General features: G+C 43.1%; 1 protein-coding gene across 1 annotated transcript in view; it reads left to right on the top strand.

The window, feature by feature from the left end:
* The window catches only part of GUCA1C (guanylate cyclase activator 1C), a 100906-nt gene that overhangs the window by 49394 nt on the left and 27803 nt on the right, over positions 1-23709 (top strand). The window contains 1 exon segment of the mRNA XM_075264409.1: positions 17674-17823. Within this exon segment, the coding sequence (XP_075120510.1) occupies positions 17674-17823 (150 nt within the window).

The raw sequence follows: 23709 nt of genomic DNA, 5'->3' as shown, positions 1-23709 counted from the left end.
CCTATTAATCTTAATCATTTTTTGTTCTAAATATTTTGGTGTTTGCAACAGCCATTTCAGTTTGATATATCTAATAACTGATGGACACAGTAATATTTCAGGATTGAAATGAGGTTTATTGTACTAACAGAAAATGTGCAATATGCATTAAACCAAAATTTGACCGGTGCAAAAGTATGGGCACCCTTATCATTTTATTGATTTGAATACTCCTAACTACTTTTTACTGACTTACTGAAGCACAAAATTGGTTTTGTAACCTCAGTGAGCTTTGAATTTCATAGCCAGATGTATCCAATCATAAGAAAAGGTATTTAAGGTGGCCAATTGCAAGTTGATCTCCTATTTGAATCTCCTCTGAAGAGTGGCATCATGGGCTACTCAAAACAACTCTCAAATGATCTGAAAACAAAGATTGTTCAACATAGTTGTTCAGGGGAAGGATACAAAAAGTTGTCTCAGAGATTTAACCTGTCAGTTTCCACTGTGAGGAACATAGTAAGGAAATGGAAGACCACAGGGACAGTTCTTGTTAAGCCCAGAAGTGGCAGGCCAAGAAAAATATCAGAAAGGCAGAGAAGAAGAATGGTGAGAACAGTCAAGGACAATCCACAGACCACCTCCAAAGAGCTGCAGCATCATCTTGCTGCAGATGGTGTCACTGTGCATCGGTCAACTATACAGCGCACTTTGCACAAATAGAAGCTGTATGGGAGAGTGATGAGAAAGAAGCCGTTTCTGCACGTACGCCACAAATAGAGTTGCCTGAGGTATGAAAAAGCATATTTGGACAAGGCAGCTTCATTTTGGAAACAAAAATTGAGTTGTTTGGTTATAAAAAAAAGGCGTTATGCATGGCGTCCAAAAAGAAACAGCATTCCAAGAAAAACACATGCTACCCACTGTAAAATTTGGTGGAGGTTCCATCATGCTTTGGGGCTGTGTGGCCAATGCCGGCATCGGGAATCTTGTTAAAGTTGAGAGTCGCATGGATTCCACTCAGTATCAGCAGATTCTTGAGAATAATGTTCAAGAATCAGTGACGAAGTTGAAGTTACGCCGGGGATGGATATTTCAGCAAGACAATGATCCAAAACACCGCTCCAAATCCTCAGGCATTCATGCAGAGGAACAATTACAATGTTCTGGAATGGCCATCCCAGTCCCCAGACCTGAATATCATTGAACATCTGTGGGATGATTTGAAGCGGGCTGTCCATGCTCGGCGACCATCTAACTTAACTGAACTTGAATTGTTTGTCCAAAATACCTTTATCCAGGATCCAGGAACTGATTAAAAGCTACAGGAAGCGACTAGAGGCTGTTATCTTTGCAAAAGGAGGATCTACTAAATATTAATGTCACTTTTCTGTTGAGGTGCCCATACTTTTGCACCGGTCAAATTTTGGTTTAATGCATATTGCACATTTTCTGTTAGTACAATAAACCTCATTTCAATCCTGAAATATTACTGTGTCCATCAGTTATTAGATATATCAAACTGAAATGGCTGTTATAAACACCAAAATATTTAGAACTAAAAATGATTAAGATTAATAGGGGTGCCCAAACTTTTTCATAGGACTGTATGTGTTTCAGTGCATTTTTTCTAAAAAATTATTTGTGTTTGTCACAAAGTTGCATGAAGGTCGATGTGGCTATTGATGACCCATTAAGACATTTGTAATCTTCAAGTTGTCTACTTTCAAAAAATATATAGGGTTTAGGGGTTCACTTACTTTTCATGGTGTGTAATCACAGCGCCGCACCTCCCATGAGGCGACCTGAAGCGAGCGCTTCAGGCGGCGCTATGCCAGGGCCTCAGGGAGGGCGGCATTTTTGGTTACCTAAGCCAGTCCAGGACAAGCTGTCCTGGACTGGCTTAGCACCGAGCGGTGGTTTGAGGAGGCCACTGAAGCAGCGCTGCTCCAGCAGCCTCCTCTCACGCTCAGGCAGAGAGCAGGTCGTCTCTGTGCCTGCTCTCTGCCAGCGAACTGCGCTAAGCCCCGCCCCCTGTACTTCACCACGCCCCTCTGCTCCGCCCCCTCCTCCCGGCAGGGGATGGGGCGGCTTTCTGTAGTTCGCCTCGTGCGGCGAAAGGGGCAGGTTCGCCCCTGTGTAATCCCTACATTTTATAGAATGATACTTTTTTAACATTTCCAGCTTCAAAGCAGATTTTTGTTCCTTCCAGTTCTGGTGATTTTCTGAAGACACGTGCATGCGGGTTCAGGCCATAGTGATATGACTTAACTCTACACATGTTGACCTCTTATTTTTAGGAGGTTTGGTGCATTTATTTTTTTGATTGGTTTCCGCTTTTAGTAACTAATATACATTTATTAGCATTTTTCATAAAACATTCACTTTAAATCAAAATTGCATGAAGGTGCATGTTCATATACAGTACCAAGTGGCATTCTGACAATGCTGCAGGTGTCTACTTTAAGAAAATATATAGTTGCACTATATATAGTTGCAATATATAGTTGAAAATATATGTTGCACTTTAGGTTTGATTTATCCATCTCAAAACTGTGAAAATTGCTCTGGCTAGTGGAGGTGCAAAATTTCCAGAGACCCTTGGCAGTGAAGGGGTTAATTTTTCAAAGTTGCATCTGTACAAACAAGACCTCTGGAACAATGGGAAGAATTTATGAACAATTATCAACCATTTTAATTATGACTGCATTTATATAACTTACGGTATTATGATAACTGCAGCATCTGCAGTATGGGGTATATGGTTGTACTACCAGAAAGCTTAAAATTAGACTTCATGCATTTGATCATGTGTAGACTGTGGGTCAGTGAAAATGGTACAGATGACACCCACATTGATATCTGGGTGTTATCCATGGTTTTCACTGAGCCATCCATTCTATTAAATGGATCAATGGGGAGGCAAATGGGGACAGGTATAGGACCTGATGCATTATTTGCAGCTCTTATATGCAGTCCAGACACACAGCTGCAAAAACTACAACTGTGCGTATCGGCTCACTGAAATGTATTATTTTAAGTAATTGCGGATAACATTACAGCCATATAAGATAAGATAAGATAAGATAAGATAAGATAATCCTTTAATAGTCTCACAGTGGGGAAATATGCATGAAAGAATAGGGTAATCCAGAGAATACTAATCCTTCCAGTGTGTCTATGCACTTCTCCTCTGTACATGGGTGGAATATCACTGGATTTACTTTCAGTGGCATTGACAAGTTTAATCGGTCATTGTGGTAAGGAAATTGGACGCAAGCACTCCTCAATAGGAAAACATTTAGGATATTTATGTTGGATACCACCCACACAAAGACGATGAATCACCGTATTTACCCTATTCTGCATTATGAAATATAAGTAAGGTTTTGTCTTGAGTCTTTGTGTTTTTAATTGTGCTATGTATTTTTATACAGTATACAGTTTTCTTAGGCTCCGTTCCCACGGAGTAACGCGCCGCGCATTCAGACACGTATACACGTGTCAGAGTGTGAGTGCTCAAAACAGATCCCATTCACTTCAATGTGTGCCGGCTTACGGGCACTACACATTGAAATCAATGGGAGGCTTTTTAACCCATGATTTTTAACCCATCGAAAGTAGAACAAATCTCCATTTCCTTTTTCACAATTTCACATATAGAAGATTAATTTTTTACCATACATTGGTCACTTTTTTACTTAAAGGACTCATTCTCTCCAGTGTGCCAACTGGTGAGTAAACATTTCTTCTGCACTTTGGAGCCATACTACACCTCACATCACTGCGATGTACATGTACAGTAATGTGTGATCAGCACCCTGGGTGGGACCATACGTGATGTCATGACTAACAGCGATGGTGCACTAAGCAGAGAGTGATTAACGTCACAGGCACGAATATAAATTATGCCATTGCATTTCTCCTTCTTGTACCGTCGTTGCGATGATACAGGAAGCACAATGGTCTGTCTGTATGAGCAGTTTTTAACTGTAGTATCACTTAACGAAATCTTGGAAACAGGGGGTCTTACTGTGATGAAAGGAGCTTATTTGTGTATGTATTATTACTGACTCATATTATTCATACCTACAGTGGGGCAAAAAAGTATTTAGTCAGTCACCAATAGTGCAATTTCCAACACTTAAAAAGATGAGAGGCGTCTGTAATTTACACCATAGGTAGTCCTCAACTATGAGAGACAAAATGAGAAAACAAATCCAGAAAATCACATTGTCTGATTTTGTAAGAATTTATTTGCAAATTATGGTGGAAAATAAGTATTTGGTCAGTAACAAAATTTCATCTCAATACTGTCATCTCAATACTATGTTATATATCCTTTGTTGGCAATGACAGAGGTAAAACGTTTTCTGTAAGTCTTCACAAGGTTGGCACACACTGTTGTTGGTATGTTGGCCCATTCCTCCATGCAGATCTCCTCTAGAGCAGTGATGTTTTGGGGCTGTCGCTTGGCAACACGGACTTTCAACTCCCTCCAAAGGTTTTCTATAGGGTTGAGATCTGGAGACTGGCTAGGCCACTCCAGGACCTTGAAATGCTTCTTACAAAGCCACTCCTTCGTTGCCCTGGCGGTGTGCTTTGGATCATTGTCATGTTGAAAGACCCAGCCACGTTTCATCTTCAATGCCCTTGCTGATGGAAGGAGGTTTGCACTCAAAATCTCACGATACATGGCCCCATTCATTCTTTCATGTACCCGGATCAGTCGTCCTGGCCCCTTTGCAGAGAAACAGCCCCAAAGCATGATGTTTCCACCCCCATGCTTTACAGTAGGTATGGTGTTTGATGGATGCAACTCAGTATTCTTTTTCTTCCAAACACGAAAAGTTGTGTTTCTACCAAACAGTTCCAGTTTGGTTTCATCAGACCATAGGACATTCTCCCAATACTCTTCTGGATCATCCAAATGCTCTCCAGCAAACTTCAGACGGGCCCGGACATGTACTGGCTTAAGCAGTGGGACACGTCTGGCACTGCAGGATCTGAGTCCCTGGCGGCGTAGTGTGTTACTGATGGTAGGCTTTGTAACATTGGTCCCAGCTCTCTGCAGTTCATTCACTAGGTCCCCCCGCGTTGTTCTGGGATTTTTGCACACCGTTCTTGTGATCATTTTGACCCCACGGGGTGAGATTTTGCGTGGAGCCCCAGAGCGAGGGAGATTATCAGTGGTCTTGTATGTCTTCCATTTTCTAATTATTGCTCCCACAGTTGATTTCTTCAATCCAAGCTGGTTGCCTATTGCAGATTCAGTCTTCCCAGCCTGGTGCAGGGCTACAATTTTGTTTCTGGTGTCCTTTGACAGCTCTTTGGTCTTCACCATAGTGGAGTTTGGAGTCTGACTGTTTGAGGGTGTGCACAGGTGTCTTTTTAGTGTGATAACAAGTTTAAACAGGTGCCATTACTACAGGTAATGAGTGGAGGAAAGAGGAGACTCTTAACCCCTTCACGACATGCGCCGTAATAATACGGCGCATGTCGGGTCTGTAACTATGGCGACCACCCGGGAGCCGGGCGGCCGCCATATCCGCCGGGTGTCTACTGCTTTAAGCAGTAGACAACCGGCTCTAATGCCTCCGATCGGTCCCCGGACCGATTGGAGGCATTAACCCCTCCGGCACCGCGGTCAAAGGCGCCGGAGGCGCCATTTTCCCGGCGGCGCATGGGTGCCACCATTTTGCCGGTGATTGCCAGCTCCTGGAGCATGCTCCAGGACTGACGTCCCGTTGCCATGACAGCCAGGAGCCTGTACAGGCTCCCAGGCTTGTCTGCAAAGCCTCTCTTTTGCAGGCTGGTCTATGCAGCCTGCAAAAGAAAGGATGCTTTTTTGCAATGCATTGCAATGCATTAGCATTGTAATGCATTGCATTAGTGATCAGACCCCCTGGGGTTCAACACCCCTAGGGGGTCTAATAAATGCAAAAAAAAAATTAAAAAAAAAGTTAAAAAAAAATATAAAAAAAATATACAAAGAATTAAAAGTTCAAATCACCCCCCTTTCCCTAGAACACATATAAAAGTAGTTAAAAACTGTGAAACACATACATGTTAGGTATCCCCGCGTCCGAAATCGCCCGCTCTACAAATCTATAAAACTATTTTTCCTGTTCGGTAAACGCCGTAGCGGTAAAAATAGTCGAAAGTGCCAAACCGCCGTTTTTTCACTGTTTTGATTCTGATAAAAATTTGAATAAAAAGTGATCAAAGCAATAACATTTCCCGAAAATGGTAGAACTAAAAAGTACACCCGACCCCGCAAAAAAAGACACCCTATGCATCCCCGTACACTTACGTATAAAAAAGTTACGGCCGTCGGAATATGGCAACTTTTAGAAAAAAAATTTTTTAACACAGTTTTGGAATTTTTTTTAGGGGTCAACATGTAAATAAAACCATATAAATTTGGTATCCCTGGAACCATACCGAAACACAGAATACAGGGGACATGTCATTTTGGCTGCACAGTGAACGCCGTAAAACCAAAGCCCGTAAGAAAGTCGCAGAAATGCATTTTTTCTTCAAATCCACCCCATTCTGAATTTTTTTCCTGCTTCCCAGTACATTATATAGAATAATTAATGGTAGCATCATGAAGAAAAATTTGTCCCGCAAAAATTAAGACCTCATATGGCTCTGGGAGCGGAGAAATAAAAAAGTTATGGGGTTTAGAAGGAGGGGAGTCAAAAACGAAAAACGAAAATCAAAAAATGCCATCGGCGGGAAGGGGTTAAAGAAGAAGTTACAGGTCTGTGAGAGCCAGAAATCTTGATTGCTTGTAGGTGACCAAATACTTATTTTCCACCATAATTTGCAAATAAATTCTTACAAAATCAGACAATGTGATTTTCTGGATTTGTTTTCTCATTTTGTCTCTCATAGTTGAGGACTACCTATGATGTAAATTACAGACGCCTCTCATCTTTTTAAGTGTTGGAACTTGCACTATTGGTGTATTTAATGGATGCTTGTTGCCCCATTGTATATTTAATGGATGCTTGTGCAGGACCAGATGTTTATTACTGTTTTGCCACCTCTTGGTCAGACATGCTGAAAGAAGGGGGTGTCATAAACCAGGGTTAACTACTAGAGATGAGCGAACAGTGTTCTATCGAACACATGTTCGATCGGATATCAGGGTGTTCGCCATGTTCGAATCGAATCGAACACCGCGTGGTAAAGTGCGCCAAAATTCGATTCCCCTCCCACCTTCCCTGGCGCCTTTTTTGCACCAATAACAGCACAGGGGAGGTGGGACAGGAACTACGACACTGGGGGCATTGAAAAAAATTGGAAAAAGTCATTGGCTGCCGAAATCAGGTGACCTCCATTTTACACGAATAGTGGATTTCAAATCCGGGTCATATGAGAATGTGAACTTTGTGACTAAGAGACAGGGATAGCTGTACAGGCAGGGATAGCTAGGGATAGCCTTTATTTAGGGGGGAATGTTATTAAAAATAACTTTTTGGGGCTCTATCAGGTGAGTAATTGTGATTTTTGTGAGATAAACTTTTTCCCATAGGGATGCATTGGCCAGCGCTGATTGGCCGAATTCCGTACTCTGGCCAATCAGCGCTGGCCAATGCATTCTATTAGCTTGATGAAGCAGAGTGTGCACAAGGGTTCAAGCGCACCCTCGGCTCTGATGTAGCAGAGCCGAGGCTGCACAAGGGTTCAAGCGCACCCTCGGCTCTGATGTAGGAGAGCCGAGGGTGCACTTGAACCCTTGTGCACCCTCAGCTCTGCTACATCAGAGCCGAGGGTGCGCTTGAACCCTTGTGCACACTCTGCTTCATCAAGCTAATAGAATGCATTGGCCAGCGCTGATTGGCCAATGTATTCTATTAGCCTGATGAAGTAGAGCTGAATGTGTGTGCTAAGCACACTCATTCAGCACTGCTTCATCACGCCAATACAATGCATTAGCCAGTGCTGATTGGCCAGAGTACGGAATTCGGCCAATCAGCGCTGGCCAATGCATTCTATTAGCCCGATGAAGTAGAGCTGAATGTGTGTGCTAAGCACACACATTCAGCACTGCTTCATCACGCCAATACAATGCATTAGCCAGTGCTGATTGGCCAGAGTACGGAATTCGGCCAATCAGCGCTGGCCAATGCATTCTATTAGCCCGATGAAGTAGAGCTGAATGTGTGTGCTAAGCACACACATTCAGCACTGCTTCATCATGCCAATACAATGCATTAGCCAGTGCTGATTGGCCAGAGTACGGAATTCGGCCAATCAGCGCTGGCCAATGCATTCTATTAGCCCAATGAAGTAGAGCTGAATGTGTGTGCTAAGCACACACATTCAGCACTGCTTCATCACGCCAATACAATGCATTAGCCAGTGCTGATTGGCCAGAGTACGGAACTCGACCAATCAGCGCTGGCTCTGCTGGAGGAGGCGGAGTCTAAGATCGCTCCACACCAGTCTCCATTCAGGTCCGACCTTAGACTCCGCCTCCTCCGGCAGAGCCAGCGCTGATTGGCCGAAGGCTGGCCAATGCATTCCTATGCGAATGCAGAGACTTAGCAGTGCTGAGTCAGTTTTGCTCAACTACACATCTGATGCACACTCGGCACTGCTACATCAGATGTAGCAATCTGATGTAGCAGAGCCGAGGGTGCACTAGAACCCCTGTGCAAACTCAGTTCACGCTAATAGAATGCATTGGCCAGCGCTGATTGGCCAATGCATTCTATTAGCCCGATGAAGTAGAGCTGAATGTGTGTGCTAAGCACACTCATTCAGCACTGCTTCATCACGCCAATACAATGCATTAGCCAGTGCTGATTGGCCAGAGTACGGAATTCGGCCAATCAGCGCTGGCCAATGCATTCTATTAGCCCGATGAAGTAGAGCTGAATGTGTGTGCTAAGCACACACATTCAGCACTGCTTCATCACGCCAATACAATGCATTAGCCAGTGCTGATTGGCCAGAGTACGGAATTCGGCCAATCAGCGCTGGCCAATGCATTCTATTAGCCCGATGAAGTAGAGCTGAATGTGTGTGCTAAGCACACACATTCAGCACTGCTTCATCACGCCAATACAATGCATTAGCCAGTGCTGATTGGCCAGAGTACGGAATTCGGCCAATCAGCGCTGGCTCTGCTGGAGGAGGCGGAGTCTAAATTCGCTCCACACCAGTCTCCATTCAGGTCCGACCTTAGACTCCGCCTCCTCCGGCAGAGCCAGCGCTGATTGGCCGAAGGCTGGCCAATGCATTCCTATGCGAATGCAGAGACTTAGCAGTGCTGAGTCAGTTTTGCTCAACTACACATCTGATGCACACTCGGCACTGCTACATCAGATGTAGCAATCTGATGTAGCAGAGCCGAGGGTGCACTAGAACCCCTGTGCAAACTCAGTTCACGCTAATAGAATGCATTGGCCAGCGCTGATTGGCCAATGCATTCTATTAGCCCGATGAAGTAGAGCTGAATGTGTGTGCTAAGCACACTCATTCAGCACTGCTTCATCACGCCAATACAATGCATTAGCCAGTGCTGATTGGCCAGAGTACGGAATTCGGCCAATCAGCGCTGGCCAATGCATTCTATTAGCCCGATGAAGTAGAGCTGAATGTGTGTGCTAAGCACACACATTCAGCACTGCTTCATCACGCCAATACAATGCATTAGCCAGTGCTGATTGGCCAGAGTACGGAATTCGGCCAATCAGCGCTGGCTCTGCTGGAGGAGGCGGAGTCTAAGGTCGGACCTGAATGGAGACTGGTGTGGAGCGATCTTAGACTCCGCCTCCTCCAGCAGAGCCAGCGCTGATTGGCCGAATTCCGTACTCTGGCCAATCAGCACTGGCTAATGCATTGTATTGGCGTGATGAAGCAGTGCTGAATGTGTGTGCTTAGCACACACATTCAGCTCTACTTCATCGGGCTAATAGAATGCATTGGCCAGCGCTGATTGGCCGAATTCCGTACTCTGGCCAATCAGCACTGGCTAATGCATTGTATTGGCGTGATGAAGCAGTGCTGAATGAGTGTGCTTAGCACACACATTCAGCTCTACTTCATCGGGCTAATAGAATGCATTGGCCAATCAGCGCTGGCCAATGCATTCTATTAGCGTGAACTGAGTTTGCACAGGGGTTCTAGTGCACCCTCGGCTCTGCTACATCAGATTGCTACATCTGATGTAGCAGTGCCGAGTGTGCATCAGATGTGTAGTTGAGCAAAACTGACTCAGCACTACTAAGTCTCTGCATTCGCATAGGAATGCATTGGCCAGCCTTCGGCCAATCAGCGCTGGCTCTGCCGGAGGAGGCGGAGTCTAAGGTCGGACCTGAATGGAGACTGGTGTGGAGCGATCTTAGACTCCGCCTCCTCCAGCAGAGCCAGCGCTGATTGGCCAAATTCCGTACTCTGGCCAATCAGCACTGGCTAATGCATTGTATTGGCGTGATGAAGCAGTGCTGAATGTGTGTGCTTAGCACACACATTCAGCTCTACTTCATCGGGCTAATAGAATGCATTGGCCAGTGCTGATTGGCCAGAGTACGGAATTCGGCCAATCAGCGCTGGCCAATGCATTCTATTAGCCCGATGAAGCAGTGCTGAATGTGTGTGCTTAGCACACACATTCATCTCTACTTCATCGGGCTAATAGAATGCATTGGCCAGCGCTGATTGGCCGAATTCCGTACTCTGGCCAATCAGCACTGGCTAATGCATTGTATTGGCGTGATGAAGCAGTGCTGAATGTGTGTGCTTAGCACACACATTCAGCTCTACTTCATCGGGCTAATAGAATGCATTGGCCAGCGCTGATTGGCCAGAGTACGGAATTCGGCCAATCAGCGCTGGCTCTGCTGGAGGAGGCGGAGTCTAAGGTCGGACCTGAATGGAGACTGGTGTGGAGCGATCTTAGACTCCGCCTCCTCCAGCAGAGCCAGCGCTGATTGGCCGAATTCCGTACTCTGGCCAATCAGCACTGGCTAATGCATTGTATTGGCGTGATGAAGCAGTGCTGAATGTGTGTGCTTAGCACACACATTCAGCTCTACTTCATTGGGCTAATAGAATGCATTGGCCAGCGCTGATTGGCCGAATTCCGTACTCTGGCCAATCAGCACTGGCTAATGCATTGTATTGGCGTGATGAAGCAGTGCTGAATGAGTGTGCTTAGCACACACATTCAGCTCTACTTCATCGGGCTAATAGAATGCATTGGCCAATCAGCGCTGGCCAATGCATTCTATTAGCGTGAACTGAGTTTGCACAGGGGTTCTAGTGCACCCTCGGCTCTGCTACATCAGATTGCTACATCTTATGTAGCAGTGCCGAGTGTGCATCAGATGTGTAGTTGAGCAAAACTGACTCAGCACTACTAAGTCTCTGCATTCGCATAGGAATGCATTGGCCAGCCTTCGGCCAATCAGCGCTGGCTCTGCCGGAGGAGGCGGAGTCTAAGGTCGGACCTGAATGGAGACTGGTGTGGAGCGATCTTAGACTCCGCCTCCTCCAGCAGAGCCAGCGCTGATTGGCCGAATTCCGTACTCTGGCCAATCAGCACTGGCTAATGCATTGTATTGGCGTGATGAAGCAGTGCTGAATGTGTGTGCTTAGCACACACATTCAGCTCTACTTCATCGGGCTAATAGAATGCATTGGCCAGCGCTGATTGGCCAGAGTACGGAATTCGGCCAATCAGCGCTGGCTCTGCTGGAGGAGGCGGAGTCTAAGGTCGGACCTGAATGGAGACTGGTGTGGAGCGATCTTAGACTCCGCCTCCTCCAGCAGAGCCAGCGCTGATTGGTCGAGTTCCGTACTCTGGCCAATCAGCACTGGCCAATGCATTTCTATGGGGAAAAGTTAGCTTGCGAAAATCGCAAACTGACAGGGATTTCCATGAAATAAAGTGACTTTTATGCCCCCAGACATGCTTCCCCTGCTGTCCCAGTGTCATTCCAGGGTGTTGGTATCATTTCCTGGGGTGTCATAGTGGACTTGGTGACCCTCCAGACACGAATTTGGGTTTCCCCCTTAACGAGTTTATGTTCCCCATAGACTATAATGGGGTTCGAAACCCATTCGAACACTCGAACAGTGAGCGGCTGTTCGAATCGAATTTCGAACCTCGAACATTTTAGTGTTCGCTCATCTCTATTAACTACATTTCTACAAGGCAATTATAAAACCTATAAAACATTCATTGTTTACAGATGAAGATGAGTTGTTGATTTCCCACCTCAGAAGTAGGTGTGGGGGGGCACCCTGGCAGGGAGGTGCGACTGTGCACAAGCCATAAGAAACTATGATACCCTACAACTGATGTAACATGTGGAAGTCAGCAGACAGAGTTGGATGTCGGCCATCTTTCTTATCCAAGCTTCCTGGAAACAAAGTCTATTAAAGGGGTTGTCCGGGATAAATTAATCTTTATATTCTAAGCTAACCCCCCCCCCCCCCCATTTCTAAATTAATTAAATCTATAATTACCTAGATCGCCAGGGTGTTTTGTTTTTATTTTGATTGTGAGCCCCACATAGAGCTCACAATGTACTTTTTTTCCCTATCAGTATGTCTTTTTGGAATATGGGATGGAAATCCATGAAAACACGGGGGGAACATACAAACTCCTTGTAGATGGGTTTGGGGTTTTTTGCCCTTGGTGGGATTTGAACACCAGGACCCAGTGCTGCAAGTGCTAACCACTGAGCCACCGTGTGGCCCCCTCCAGGGTGGTTATTGTTCCCGGAAGGGTGGAATCGGAAAGTCACCAATACTAGTCACCAATCCCTTTCTGTACCAACTTGTTTCTATCATGTTTTGCATATTCTCTTTGTGTCACTCCAGCTTTATTGCAACTCGTTTTCATGCGCATTACCCTATTGTATTCAACTGAAATCTATTCATTGCCAGTTCAAAATGGATCCATCATGGATTTTGTGAAAAACAAATGAATGAAACCACTACAGGGCCTTAAACTAGTATCAGTTTAGGTTGTACTGTTTAACACAGAGAACTCCTATAACATGCACATTATACAAGCTATCTGCATAGCATAGGTTTGCACAGTACATAGATATTTCAGGTAATTGCTAAACAGTAGAAAAGTAGCCCCCTGAAGAAGCAGGGGCGAAACGGTCCGTCGAGGCTCAGAGTGGAGGTCGCAGCTGGTGAGCAGTGGGTTATGTATATGTTTTACATCTTTTGTCCTATGTAGGCTGACTCATGTAATATTGGCATGTGTGTGTAACTTTACATTGTTTCTGTTACCTTATATGCTCTAACTATATAGTGGTGATGTGGGTATGATTTTTTCAATGCTACAGATACTTTCCAATTAAGTGCCCTGATCTTGTGATATTGTGGGCAATAGGAGCCTATTTACATTTATATATACAAAATACAGGGTCCTTCTATATTACACATTAAGGGTGCATTCACACTGAGTAAACGCTAGCTTATTCTGAACGTAAAACACGTTCAGAATAAGCGGCGTCTAAAGCAGCTCCATTCATTTCTATGGGAGCGGGGATACGAGCGCTCCCCATAGAAATGAATGGGCTGCTTCTTTCACTCCGTGCAGTCCCATTGAAGTGAATGGGGAGTGCCGGCGTATACGGCAAGCTCTGCTCATGCCGGAGCGTACACGCCGGCACTTCCCATTCACTTCAATGGGAGTGCTCGGAGTGAAAGAAGCAGCCCATTCATTTCTATGGGGAGCGCTCGTATCCCCGCTCCCATAGAAATGAATGGAGCTGCTTTAGACGCCGCTTATTCTGAACGTGTTTTACGTTCAGAATAAGCTAGCGTTTACTCAGTGTGAATTCACCCTAATTGTGGCTGTTTTCATCCCCTATACCACTAGTGAGACTTTTTTTCTAGCAGATTATGCACCTGCTGGAGCTGCTCAGTCCAATGCGACCTCCACTCTTGTTGTTTGACATCTGTTGCTTTTAAATGTTTTTATGTGTTTGTGTTTTCCTGATACCAATATTCTTTACATTTAAAAAAATTTTTGTAATAATAAAATTAGATTTAAAACCAAAAAAAATTTTTGTGTTTATTTATACATTGATACTTAGTTGGTGCTTTAAACAGTAGAAAAGGAATGACAAACTACTCACATTGAGTTATTATAGACATTTTATTTTGCAATGTTTTGTATACTCTATGCACTTTTAATTGTATTGTTCAGCAATAATTATTGTTAAATTACTATAACAAAACAGATAAAATGTACATGTACATGTGGCATATGTAATGTTCCATGTATAAACACGGTTTATGTAACACATTATATGCATGTTATGAATCCATAACACAACACACCTAGCATAGTACACATAACAAAGTACACAAAGCAGAGTACACACTATAACATATGTAATACTACATAGAACATACTGTAGTACACATTACATTGCATATGGCAATATGACACATATCATTGTGCACATAAAAATTCATATTTAATATGGTACAGATAATATGCATTGCATGGTTCAAATAACATGACACCTACAGTATATTGCACATAACACCTTGCATGTAAATAGCTTATAATTTAGGATTTATATATTAAAGCATAACAATGCGCACAAAACATGCTCTGGCTCATGTAAGGTTATCCATCACAGATTCTGTAAAATTTAACATTAAAAGGTAAGAATACAGCTCTATTTGGCCTGTTAACATAGCTTAACCATGCCACTGGTGTCCATGAAATAAAATGGACAGAATCCACTTAATAGTGAATCGAACAATTTACACGTTTATTTTTCAAAAACTGAGACGTTGAGAAAATAAATAAAATAAACATTGATCTCAACCATTCGTATCTATTAGAGATGAGTGAGTAGTACTTGATCGAGTAGGTACAGTCCTATGAAAAAGTTTGGGCACTCCTATTAATCTTAATCATTTTTTGTTCTAAATATTTTGGTGTTTGCAACAGCCATTTCAGTTTGATATATCTAATAACTGATGGACACAGTAATATTTCAGGATTGAAATGAGGTTTATTGTACTAACAGAAAATGTGCAATATGCATTAAACCAAAATTTGACCGGTGCAAAAGTATGGGCACCCTTATCATTTTATTGATTTGAATTCCCCTAACTACTTTTTACTGACTTACTGAAGCACAAAATTGGTTTTGTAACCTCAGTGAGCTTTGAACTTCATAGCCAGATGTATCCAATCATAAGAAAAGGTATTTAAGGTGGCCAATTGCAAGTTGATCTCCTATTTGAATCTCCTCTGAAGAGTGGCATCATGGGCTACTCAAAACAACTCTCAAATGATCTGAAAACAAAGATTGTTCAACATAGTTGTTCAGGGGAAGGATACAAAACGTTGTCTCAGAGATTTAACCTGTCAGTTTCCACTGTGAGGAACATAGTAAGGAAATGGAAGACCACAGGGACAGTTCTTGTTAAGCCCAGAAGTGGCAGGCCAAGAAAAATATCAGAAAGGCAGAGAAGAAGAATGGTGAGAACAGTCAAGGACAATCCACAGACCACCTCCAAAGAGCTGCAGCATCATCTTGCTGCAGATGGTGTCACTGTGCATCGGTCAACTATACAGCGCACTTTGCACAAATAGAAGCTGTATGGGAGAGTGATGAGAAAGAAGCCGTTTCTGCACGTACGCCACAAATAGAGTTGCCTGAGGTATGAAAAAGCACATTTGGACAAGGCAGCTTCATTTTGGAAACAAAAATTGAGTTGTTTGGTTATAAAAAAAGGCGTTATGCATGGCGTCCAAAAAGAAACAGCATTCCAAGAAAAACACATGCTACCCACTGTAAAATTTGGTGGAGGTTCCATCATGCTTTGGGGCTGTGTGGCCAATGCCGGCATCGGGAATCTTGTTAAAGTTGAGAGTCGCATGGATTCCACTCAGTATCAGCAGATTCTTGAGAATAATGTTCAAGAATCAGTGACGAAGTTGAAGTTACGCCGGGGATGGATATTTCAGCAAGACAATGATCCAAAACACCGCTCCAAATCGACTCAGGCATTCATGCAGAGGAACAAGTACAATGTTCTGGAATGGCCATCCCAGTCCCCAGACCTGAATATCATTGAACATCTGTGGGATGATTTGAAGCGGGCTGTCCATGCTCGGCGACCATCTAACTTAACTGAACTTGAATTGTTTGTCCAAAATACCTTTATCCAGGATCCAGGAACTGATTAAAAGCTACAGGAAGCGACTAGAGGCTGTTATCTTTGCAAAAGGAGGATCTACTAAATATTAATGTCACTTTTCTGTTGAGGTGCCCATACTTTTGCACCGGTCAAATTTTGGTTTAATGCATATTGCACATTTTCTGTTAGTACAATAAACCTCATTTCAATCCTGAAATATTACTGTGTCCATCAGTTATTAGATATATCAAACTGAAATGGCTGTTATAAACACCAAAATATTTAGAAATAAAAATGATTAAGATTAATAGGGGTGCCCAAACTTTTTCATAGGACTGTATTCGATCGAATACTACGGTATTCGAAATACTCGTACTCGATCGAGTACCACTCGCTGTTCGAATGTAAAAGTTCGATGCAGAACCAGCATTGATTGGCCGAATGCTATACAGTCGGCCAATCAACGCTGGTTCTTCTCCTACCTTTAGAAGTCTTCTCCGTGCAGCTTCCCCGCTTGTAGTGCGGACATGCACAGTCGGCTCTGCCCAGGCCCGATGCCTGGCAGAGTGAATTCAGAGCCGGAAGATGCCGTGGGGACGCTGCAAGGAGAAGACTTGGACTTGGTAAGTATAATTTGATCGAATGTTGCCTACCCCTGAAACGAGCATTTTCCCCCCATAGACTATAATAGGGTTCGATATTCGATTCGAGTAGTCGAATATTGAGAGGCTACTCGAAACGAATATCAAACCTCGAACATTTTACTGTTCGCTCATCTCTAGTGTCCATAGTTCCATAAAAAAAATGTACAGTACATGGACGCAGCGCCATTTAAATACATTAATGGGCCTGGTTTAAACATTTCCTAACTGGGGCCCCTAAACACACATACATAACCTCAGGACATAGTTGAAATTGCTTCTTACTGCTCAAAACAATGTACCAGCACCCAAAGTGTGGGACTGTCCCTCTCAATCCAGGTTGGTGAAGGGGCCCCCACCACCATAGGGCTTGGTGCAGATGCACCATTTGCCCTGTGGTTAAAGCAGCCGTCCATGGACACCATCCATGTGGTGCCCGTGTTTCATCCGTTTTTTGCAGATTCTTTGCTAGGTGATACTGAAAAATAAAGAGAACAGCATAATTTTCACATGGACACAAAAAACAGATGACACACACATGTAACATGAATGACACATGGATTGGATACAGATGGTACATGTATCAAAAATGGAAATACATCAGGTCCATTTTTTATAGCCCAGAAAACGGATAATGTGTGTGAAAGCAGCCTTAGTGGGTTGTCTCTAGAAATGGTGGTATACAGAATCCATGACGCAAGTCTGAACAGGTAACACAGATAACACAGCATACGCATAGCTTGCATAGAATGGATCACAGAACATAACTGAAATGGCACACAATGATGTATATGTAGTATACAATACATGACATGGAGCACAAAAATTACATAGTAAAATGCAAAGCAACAATACCAATGTTTTTCTTGTTACTTACTTTGTATTTTTCTGTTACTTTCAGGATGGATTTATTGACTTTTTGGAATTTATTGCTGCAATAAACCTAGTATTACGAGGAAAAATTGATCAGAAATTGAAGTGGTATTTTAAACTATATGATGCAGATGGAAATGGATCAATTGACAAAAAAGAATTGCTAAGTATAATAACGGTAAGGAAAACAACCTTCTCTCTTGAGATTAAAGACTGTTTATAGATGTAGTTGCTAAACATTTATAGTTATCACTCATCTTTACTTCTTATGGAAAACTTTCTATCCAATGGTTTATATTGCCCAAGTGCCAGATAAATTTTTGTGGCATGAATCAGACGTCGTGAAGAATTCAATGGGGAATAATGAGGTCAAAGAAAGTTCAGGTTTTAGCAAATAATGAAGTCACTGAAGCTTCCAGTGAATTTTTCATGTTTTCTTATATTCAGTTATGTGGCACTAAAAGGGTCAAAGAAGGCAAAGGTGAAAAACTGACTGTGCATGAGAGGCAGAGGGAAAGAACATGTAAAGCATGGACAAAGAGTAAAAAATGATACATGTGTTAAACAAGCTAGAAGACATTTTTTTCTAGAATTCATATCACACAATTAATTTCCAGATAAAAAACTGCATGATAGCAGAAGGCGGAATTACAAAACAGGTGCTCAAAAATTGTAATTTATTTTACATGGAATATAATTATTTAATAAAAGAGAAAAGTTAGGAAAGCTAACAGATCCTCCTTAGCTTGTCACGTCATATACAGTGCCTTGCGAAAGTATTGGCCCCCTTGGACTTTTCAACCTTTTGCCATATTTCAGGCTTCAAACATAAAGATATCACATTTTAATTTAGGGGGGAAGAAACAACACGTTTTTTAACAAATAAAAAAATGAAAAGTGGGGCGTGCAATATTATTCAGCTCCTTTACTTTCAGTGCAGCAAACTCACTCAGTTCAGTTCAGTGAGGATCTCTGAATGATTCCGTTGTAGACCTGAGACCCTGAGAACTGATAAAAACCTGGAATTGTTTACATTGTTTCTACCAATAGCTAATAAACCTCTACCCCCCTTCCTCCTAGAATTCTATCCCTATGTGCCCTTTTTGTATATAAATATGCATCCTTCAGAAATGGTTATTAAATTTACTTGAGAAAGGAGCCTAGAGTTCCGAAACGTTGTAATCTGTCATCATTATTAGTTAGCCATTAAAAAGGTATCAACTACTGAAGACTATCAAGTTTTTTGTTTGTTATATATATATATATATATATATATATATATATATATATATATATTTTTATCTGCATAGGTTCAGGGTGTGACTCGGAGTGGACTTGAGTGTAGGCAGAGGAATAGAGTCAAAAGATCATTCTTTCTTATGTTCCCGTTAATGACGATCCAAACAAATAGTGAGAGTTGTGGTTTCATCCAGAGTACCGGGTAGTTTACCAGCAAGTCTTTAATAGTGTCAGACAGGCCCTGACAGAACTGGCAACAGAGAGCGGGATCATTCCAATGAAAGTGAATTGACCACCTTCAGAGCTCAGAACAATAACCTTCCACTGGACGGTGATCATGGCTTAGGGCAATCATTAGATTCAGCGAAGACTGTAAGATCAGTTTCATCCCAGAGTAAACCTAGCGCAGAAAAGAAAACGGTCCACAGAAATAAATTCTGGGGCTTGGGCATCAAGGAAAAAAGACATAAGCTTGAGGGTCACCCTGCAGAAGTGATATAATAATGGCAAGCTGTTGCTGCTCATAACCTAAAGATTAAGGTCAGAGGCAAAAATACGGATTCCAAGTTTGATGAAAAATAGCAAAATATTTCGCCAGAATACCGGTCAGGTAGATTTATTTTAAGTTCCATGGGAACAGCCGAAGCAACAGGAACTTAAGACAGAGATTTCTCCTGCTGTTGTTCTTTGCCAAATCTTGAACCGGCTGGGTTATTTATTGCATCTGGTCCAAAAGTGTCTGACTCTGTAGTATTATGAAAAATGACTATAACAGGCCAACTGATCTGTTAAGGTTGAGATGGAAGGCCAAACAAAAGCAAAAGCAGGAACTGGCTAATAACAGAGAGCAGTAGAAGCAGAAATTTAAAATCTGTATAGTGCTGTGACCCAGAGACACACCTCAAGATGCCTTCACCAGTGCTGAGTGAGTTGGACTTTGATATCAACCTGTCACCTTAACCTGGTTTCCAGCAGAGGAAGAGGATGGTGGCACTAGTGATAGTAATAACTTTAGCAAAAGCACAGCCCCAATATTTTAAAAAGCTTGCCTGGGCAGAGTTATGAGAAGCTTGCAGGGTAGTGGCAGTGGCAGACACATTTCCAGTGCTGCTGGAGGCAGGAATTACTGGTGGTCATCGAATTTCTACATTGCCAATTGACAAATCCAGGTCATTTTGCAATATCTGCAAGCAAAAACTTGTTTCTCTATCTATTAAAATGAAAAGGCATTAGAGATGAGCGAACACTAAAATGTTTGAGGTTCGAAATCCGATTCGAACAGCCGCTCACTGTTCGACTGTTCGAACGGGTTTCGAACCCCATTAATAGTCTATGGGGAACATATAATTGTTAAGGGGGGAACCCAAATCCGTCTCAGGAGGGTCACCAAGTCCACTATGACACCACAGGAAATGATGCCAACACCTCTGGAATGCAACTGGGACAGCAGTGGAAGCATGTCTGGGGGCATCTAACACACCAAAGACCCTCTATTACCCCACTATCACAGCCTAACAACTACACACTTTACACATTCCAAAAAACCTCTATCAAAGTGGGAAAATACCTGGAAACCTTCTTTACTCCCCAAATGGATGGACACAAACCCCAATTTAACCTCAACAAACATTAACAACCACCCCTTTAAATCACGTTCCCCATGACAACCACAGATGGAATAGGCAATGGGAAATCCTTCAGTCCCCACCCTCAACTGTCATTGTGGATGTGTGTGTGTGTGAGTGTGTGTGTGTGTGATGTTGTAAGACCTTCCAAAATTCACTTTTAAGGCCCTTAACATGAGCCCTTCCAAACAATGTTACAGGACCTTAAAGGGGTATTCCCACGTCGCATACTCACCCGTCTTCGTTTCTGTGAAATCTTCTGTCTTCCGGCTTTGTTGCGTCATTGGTGGGCAGGGTCACATATGCAAAGCCAAGCGGCGAGATGGATGAGATGGCAATTTGTATTTCCCCGCTGCCCCTGGGGCCAGGCTTTTTTGTCTTGTTGGAGGGCTCTGGAGCTTGCCAGCCTCCAACACGTTCCATGCCTGGCCCACGTATTCAATGTAGTGGTGCAACGGTTTTTAAAATCATAGAGCCAAAAGTGAAGTCAAACCGCATCCGTAGTCATGGTTTCCTTGATTAAAACATCCTTATTTATTAGTCCATAATTAAAAATATGTACAAAACATGAAACCAGTGAAAAAACATATAGCACTTACACCATGATGAGACAGATGTATAGACAACGACAAACGACAAACTGGGTGCCTACGCATTTCAAGGCCGTAGCCCCTTCCTCATGGCAAGACCATGAGGGCCAGGCATGTGATAATGGCAGGAACCTGGTAGCTGATCTGGAGCTTGCCAGACTCAAACACAGTCCACATATGGCCCACGTTTTCAACTTGTTTGTGCAAAGGTTTTTTGAAACCTACACCATTGTGCCTGATATACAGGTCAAAGGGTGGCCATTTTCGTAAGTGAGAAGTAGCCTCGGCTAGGCTGAAAACATTCAGAGCACACTCCTCTCATCTTCGCACCGTTGGCTGGCTGAGGAAGATGAGGGGGATGGAGTGGCATTTGATGTCACTGTCCCACACGAGGCTTCAGGGTGCACTTCAGTGCATCCCATTGCTTCACCACAGATGGTGTGAAGGGGAGTGGAAAATGGAGGAAATGGAGAGTGATCCTTACAGTTGGGGGCAGCAAAATCATGCCAAGTAACACACTGGCACACATGGCTGAATTGATGTCCAGTTGCTTTTCAAGAGACAAACACATACTTCACATCATATAGAGCAAATAATACTGGATTTTTGCAAGCCTCGACCCCTGGTATAGGTCTAATGTATGTTCCTTTGTTATATTAGGGGAGAGGAAAAAAAAATTCAAAAATAATTGGCACAAGCAACTGGTGCAGAATATGATGGAAATGTTTCCATAAACCCTCTTGGGCGTCAGAGAGGATATTTCCTCCATGAGGCTCACAACTTCCATCCGCTGCACAACCACCAGGGGAACACTGTACAAGGTCTGGTACACGTTAATGTTTCCCTCCAACCCCCCTCCCTGCCCAAACTACTGCCAGTTAGGGGCCTAGTGTCATCATAAGGGAAAAGTATAGGTGCATGTTGCGTGAGTACCTGGCCAACCACAGACCTGTCCTCTCCGATCCCTCTACGAATTACACTAATTGGGTGTATAATTTGGACCTGTATTCCTTGGGTTGAGCGTACATAGTCTGACAATTAATGTGTATCGCACTTAGTGTTGGTGGGGTTACACACCGTCACAACCTGGCTAAAGCTTCTATAGCCTGACAATTAGAATGTATGTATGCCAAGGTTTTGGGGGGGTTACACACTGTCACAACCTTAGTGAAGCTTCTTTAGCCTGAGAATTAAAATGTATGTATGTATTCCCAAATAATTTGGGGAATTAACACTGACAACCTGGGTGAATATGGCAAGAGCCTAAGATGTAGGGTGTATGTATCCCCAAATTATTTGGGGAATTAACACTCAGAACCTGGCACTATATGCCAATAGCAACAAATGAGGGTGGTATGAATGCCCCAATTTCTTTGGGGAATTAACACTCAGAACCTGGGTGAATATGGCAAGAGCCTGAGATGTAGGGTGTATGTATCCCCAAATTATTTGGGGAAGTAACACTCAGAACCTGGGTGTCTATGCCAATAGCAAGAAATGAAGGTGGTATGCAGGCCCCAATTTATTTGGGGAATTAACACTCAGAACCTGGGTGAATATGGCAATAGCCTGAGATGTAGGGTGTATGTATCCCCAAATAATTTGGGGAATTAGCACTGACAATCTGGGTGAATATGGCAAGAGCCTGAGATGTAGGGTGTATGTATCCCCAAATTATTTGGGGAATTAACACTCAGAACCTGGCACTATATGCCAATAGCAACAAATGAGGGTGGTATGAATGCCCCAATTTCTTTGGGGAATTAACACTCAGAACCTGGGTGAATATGGCAAGAGCCTGAGATGTAGGGTGTATGTATCCCCAAATTATTTGGGGAAGTAACACTCAGAACCTGGGTGTCTATGCCAATAGCAAGAAATGAAGGTGGTATGCAGGCCCCAATTTATTTGGGGAATTAACACTCAGAACCTGGGTGAATATGGCAATAGCCTGAGATGTAGGGTGTATGTATCCCCAAATAATTTGGGGAATTAGCACTGACAATCTGGGTGAATATGGCAAGAGCCTGAGATGTAGGGTGTATGTATCCCCAAATTATTTGGGGAATTAACACTCAGAACCTGGCACTATATGCCAATAGCAACAAATGAGGGTGGTATGAAGGCCCCAATTTCTTTGGGGAATTAACACTCAGAACCTGGGTGAATATGGCAAGAGCCTGAGATGTAGGGTGTATGTATCCCCAAATTATTTGGTGAATTAACACTGACAACCCAGGTGAATATGCCAATACCCAGAAATTTTAAATGTATGTATCCCCAAATAATTTGGGGATTTAACACTGACAACCCAGGTGAATATGCCAATACTCAGAAATTTTAAATGTATGTATCCCCAAATAATTTGGGGATTTAACACTGACAACCCAGGTGAATATGGCAATAGGCTAAGATTTCAGGTGTATGCATCCCCAAATAATTTGGGGAATGAAAACAGTCACAACCTGGGTGAAGCTTCATTATCCTGGGATTTTGAATGTATGTAAAGGAAATCTGCTTTAAGGGTATTACACACCGTGACAACCGTGATGCTGCATATATGCTCTGAATATTCCAGTGTATACAAGTTAGGTGCCGGGGGTGTGGGGG

This window comes from Leptodactylus fuscus, chromosome 2 (assembly GCF_031893055.1).
Source record: "Leptodactylus fuscus isolate aLepFus1 chromosome 2, aLepFus1.hap2, whole genome shotgun sequence".
In the NCBI taxonomy this organism is placed as follows: Eukaryota; Metazoa; Chordata; class Amphibia; order Anura; family Leptodactylidae; genus Leptodactylus; species Leptodactylus fuscus.
The sequence above is the reverse complement of the archived record's forward strand: the minus strand, read 5'-3'. Positions and strand labels throughout refer to the sequence as shown.